The 5,016-nt window shown below is 47.2% G+C and overlaps 1 protein-coding gene across 1 annotated transcript; it reads right to left on the bottom strand.

Annotated features, from left to right (window-relative positions):
* Positions 1-115: 115 nt before the first annotated feature.
* LOC103802740 (glycerol-3-phosphate acyltransferase 2, mitochondrial-like) lies at positions 116-3,891 on the bottom strand (the record flags this gene model as incomplete). Its single annotated transcript, XM_009075263.1, is given in 8 exon segments — positions 116-313; positions 398-482; positions 556-622; positions 625-824; positions 1,283-1,402; positions 2,743-2,853; positions 3,639-3,712; positions 3,787-3,891. Coding segments are annotated over 8 exon segments (960 nt in total), but the record flags the coding sequence as incomplete, so codon positions are not given.
* Between the last annotated feature and the right edge of the window lie 1,125 nt (positions 3,892-5,016).

The raw sequence follows: 5,016 nt of genomic DNA, 5'->3' as shown, positions 1-5,016 counted from the left end.
TTCCCACTTGGAATTCTGTCCCCAAGGAGGACGATTCCCACTGGGAATGCTGCTGGGAGAGGAGAATTCCCACTGGGAATCCCAACCATGGATTCTCCCAAGGATTTTTTCTCACCTCTCCAGCTCCTCCTGGAGCCACATCATAGGCAATTCCCACTGGGATGAGAAGGATATCAGGAATTGCCTCATCCCTCAGCGCTCGGAGCAGTCGGAGCAGCCAATTCCTACATTGCTCTGTGATCCATAGGGAATCTGGAGGCTCTTCCAGGAAAATCACCAGTGGCTCCCGACGCTGCAGAACCTCCTGCACATACTGCCAAGAATCCTGGGAATTCCAGGAACCTCCTGCTGGATCCCGCAGGGATTTTTCCCAACTTTTTTTTCTAACCACACCTACCGCATCCAGCACTGCTCCTGCCACCTCCTCTTCCCGCAGAATTCCCAAAGGGAGGAAAATCCCTCCCAGGCGTTTCAGCAGGGAGCTGGGAAAAGGGTAGGGAGTTAAGGCTTGGAATTCCATGGGATTCTTTGGGAGAATCTTGAGTTTTTCCTTACCGTAGAATAGGGCTGAGAGGAGCAGCCACAGGCACTCTGGGAATTCCAATCCCTTGGGATTTTATGCCAGGAGAGCTCCATCCAGTTGGGATTGGTGGGAGCATAGGAATACCAATGGTGCCTGAGGTTGGTAGGAATGTTTTCCAGAGGGAATTCCAGGAGTTTTGTGGGATCCTGCAGCTCTCAGCACCATCTCCCATTGGCCTCGGGATACTTGGACACTCAGGAAAAGGCGAGTTAGGAATTTTGGGAACAACCAGTGGCACAGCCTGAAGGAAAACTAGGAATGTTTTCCTGCTCCAGGCCCTTTCCCAATCCATCTTGGCTCCAGGAATTTTGGGGAATCCTTAGGGAAGGAGCCAAAGGATGCCAAGATCCCCAAAAGGAAAACATTCCCAAATGATCCTGGAAAATTCCTCCTAAAAAATCACAACATAATCTCCAAAGTATCCCAGATCATTCCCCAAAGGATCCTGAAATATTCCCCCCAAAAAATCCTAACACAATTCCCAAAATATCCCAGAAAATTCCCCAAAGGATCCTGGAATATCCCTCAAAGAATTCCAGAACATCCCTCAGAGTGATCCCAGAAAAAAACCCCCAAGGGATCCCAGAAAATTCCCAAGTGATCCATGTTCATTCCCCCAAATCCCAGAGCTTATCCCACAGGATCTTTATCCAACTCCCAGAGATTCCCAGATCATTCCCAGTGGAATCTCCCTCCGACCTGAGCAGGACTGGGGCCAGTGGGGCTTGGATTTCCCTCAGAATTCCTTGGATTTCTTCCTTCCAGAGCCACTTGGATCCCTCATTCCCTCTGGATTTCCTGGACACAACATCCTGCACCCTGTGGGGGATTGGCACCTCTGGAATGAAACACATCCAGGAATAGCTCCAGGGAAAAGGGGGAAAACTTGGAATTTTGCCATTCCTGGTGGTTTTCCTTCTGGTTTGGACAGGAAAAATTGGGAAGGAGCCACATTCCCAGCTGAGCTTTAAAAATCCAAGGAATTATCCCAAATCCTCAAATCCAAAACTGCAGCTCAGCCCAATCCTTGGAGAAACCACTTCCAGCATCCCAAAATTCCAATCCTACAGTTGATTTTTGGGATAATTAGGGAGATTATCCCTTGGGATCTGAGGAGCTTTGAAGGTATTCCCAGGATCAGACAGAATTCCTTAGGATTGGGAATGTCCTTCCATGGATCTCTCCTGGGCTGTTCCCACTCACCTCTTGTTGTTGCAGATTTTTTCCAGGAGTTCTCCAGGAATTTCTGTTGGAATTTGCCATTCCCAAGCAGCCAAGAATCCACAGACTCTCCTGACCAGCCACCCCCGAAATCTGGAATGGGATATATCCCAATGGGAATGGTTTTTTCCATGATCAACCTTTGTGGAATGGGATATATCCCAATGGGAATGTTTTTTTCCAGGATCAGCCTTTCCCAAATAACCTCTTTGGGATTTGGGATAGTTCTATTTTTCCAGCAATTTTCCAGGAATTTTGGGATTCAAGGCATCCCAGAGTTGGGAATTTCCCTTCCTTGCCCTAAGGGAAGTTTGGGATATCTTGGAATGTGCAGGAAAACTTGGAATGGGATAGAGGAAACTGCATTCCATGTGATCCCAAGGGGAGATTCCCAAGAATTTCAAGGCTGGAAATGGGAATATTTGGAGCTGAAGGGGAAGGATAATGGGATTTGATGGGAACATTTGGGAATAATGAAGGGAAGGATAATGGGATTTTGGGAAAAAACAGTGGGAATGGTGAATCCAGGGATTAATCCCAAGGGGAAGAAAAGCCAAAGGGATTTGGCACCTCTGGAATGAAACACATCCAGGAATAGCTCCAGGGAAAAGGGGGAAAACTTGGAATTTTGCCATTCCTTGTGGTTTTCCTTCTGGTTTGGACAAGAAAAGTTGGGAAGGAGCCATATTCCTAGCTGGATTTAAGAAATCCAAGGAATTATCCCAAATCCTCAATCCCAAAACTACAAGCTCAGCCCAACCCTTGGAGAAACCACTTCCAGCATCCCAAAATTCCAATCCTACAGTTGATTTTTGGGATAATTAGGGAGATTATCCCTTGGGATCTGAGGAGCTTTGAAGGTATTCCCAGGATCAGACAGAATTCCTTAGGATTGGGAATGTCCTTCCATGGATCTCTCCTGGGCTGTTCCCACTCACCTCTTGTTGTTGCAGATTTTTTCCAGGAGTTCTCCAGGAATTTCTGTTGGAATTTGCCATTCCCAAGCAGCCAAGAATCCACAGACTCTCCTGACCAGCCACCCCCGAAATCTGGAATGGGATATATCCCAATGGGAATGTTTTTTTCCAGGATCAGCCTTTCCCAAATAACCTCTTTGGGATTTGGGATAGTTCTATTTTTCCAGCAATTTTCCAGGAATTTTGGGATTCAAGGCATCCCAGAGTTGGGAATTTCCCTTCCTTGCCCTAAGGGAAGTTTGGGATATCTTGGAATGTGCAGGAAAACTTGGAATGGGATAGAGGAAACTGCATTCCATGTGATCCCAAGGGGAGATTCCCAAGAATTTCAAGGCTGGAAATGGGAATATTTGGAGCTGAAGGGGAAGGATAATGGGATTTGATGGGAACATTTGGGAATAATGAAGGGAAGGATAATGGGATTTTGGGAAAAAACAGTGGGAATGGTGAATCCAGGGATTAATCCCAAGGGGAAGAAAAGCCAAAGGGATTTGGCACCTCTGGAATGAAACACATCCAGGAAAAGCTCCAGGGAAAAGGGGGAAAACTTGGAATTTTGCCATTCCTGGTGGTTTTCCTTCTGGTTTGGACAGGAAAAATTGGGAAGGAGCCACATTCCAAGCTGGATTTAAGAAATCCAAGGAATTATCCCAAATCCTCAATCCCAAAACTACAAGCTCAGCCCAACCCTTGGAGAAACCACTTCCAGCATCCCAAAATTCCAACTCCAGAGCTGATTTTTTTGGGATAATCAAGGAGCAGGGAGATAGGAATATTCCCCTTGGAGGGTTTAAGTGGAATATTTGGGATAACAAAGCATTTTTCCATGTTTTTTTCCCAGCTGCTCCAGGTCTTACCTTGTATCCTTTTCGCTCATACGACTGATATCCCGAAATCCCAGAGAGCCAAAATCTTGGGGATAAAATCCATGCTGGAGGGAGAGAGAAGGGCATGGATGAAGGTTTGGGAATTCTGGGATGATCCCAAGAATCCCAAGGATCTTACCCAGCTCCTTGGAGTGCAGGTTTGGCAGCAATGACGATCCAAAGGTGCCTGGAGAGGCCCCAGGAATGACTCTGGATCCAAGGAATCCAAAATCCTGGGAAATCCCTGCAGGAAAATCAGGAATTTCAGTTGGGAATTTCAGCTGGGATGAAGAGATTTTTCCCTGGGATGAGAGAAGTGAGGAGGGATAAGGAAATTTTTGGGAAGGAAGGAAGGAATTGAAGTTGGGATGGGAAGGATCTCCAGGTGGGAGGAAGGAATTTTAGAGAGTTGGGAATTTTTTTCCTGGGATAAAGGAAGTTTCAGTGGGATAAAGGAGTTTGGGGGGAGAACTTTTAGGTGGGATTTAGGGATTTGAGGTGGGAGAAAGGAGTTTTAGGTGGGTGAGGGAATTTTAGCTGGAATTTTAGCTGGGATAGAGGAATTCTAAGTGGGATAAAGAAATATTAGATGGGATAAAGGAATTCTAAATGGGCTAAAGGAATTCCAAGTGGGATAAAGGAATATTAGATGGGATAAAGGAACTTTAGGAAGGATAAAGGAATTTTATCCAGGGCCTCCCCCAGCCCCAAATCCATGGAATGCTCTGGAACACCTGGAATCATCATTCCCTCCCTCCCAAACTGGGATTCATCCCCTATTCCATAGGGAATTGCGAGGGGGGAACACACATTCCCTAAGGATAACATTCCCATGGAGTTCGACACTAACCTCCATCAGGAATATCCTGATCCAAGGGCTCCGCCCCGGAACAGTGGGAACAGTGGGAATTCCCGAGATGGAGGGACAGGTGGGAATAGTGGGAGGTCCTGGGATGGAAGGAACAGCGGGAAATCCTTGGGAATTCCTGGGATGGAGGGAACAGTGGGAATAGAGGGAAATCCTGGGATGGAGGGACAGGTGGGAACAGTGGGAATTCCTGGGATGGAGGGAACAGTGGGAATAGAGGGAAATCCTGGGATGGACACGTGGGAGCAGTGGAAATTCCTGGGACAGAGGAAACAGTGGGAATAGAGGGAAATCCTGGGATGGAAGGACAGGAGGGAATAGAAGGAAATCCTGGGATGGACACGTGGGAACAGTGGGAATTCCTGGGATGGAGGGAACAGTGGGAATAGAGGGAAATCCTGGGATGGCCACGTGGGAATTCCTGGGATGGAGGGACAGGAGGGAATAGAGGGAAATCCTGGGATGGAGGCACAGGTGGGAACAGTGGGAATTCTCGGGATG

The sequence above is a fragment of the Acanthisitta chloris genome, unplaced genomic scaffold, assembly GCF_000695815.1.
Source record: "Acanthisitta chloris isolate BGI_N310 unplaced genomic scaffold, ASM69581v1 scaffold8645, whole genome shotgun sequence".
In the NCBI taxonomy this organism is placed as follows: domain Eukaryota; kingdom Metazoa; phylum Chordata; class Aves; order Passeriformes; family Acanthisittidae; genus Acanthisitta; species Acanthisitta chloris.
Note: the sequence above shows the minus strand (reverse complement) of the source record. Positions and strands in the feature narration are given on the sequence as shown.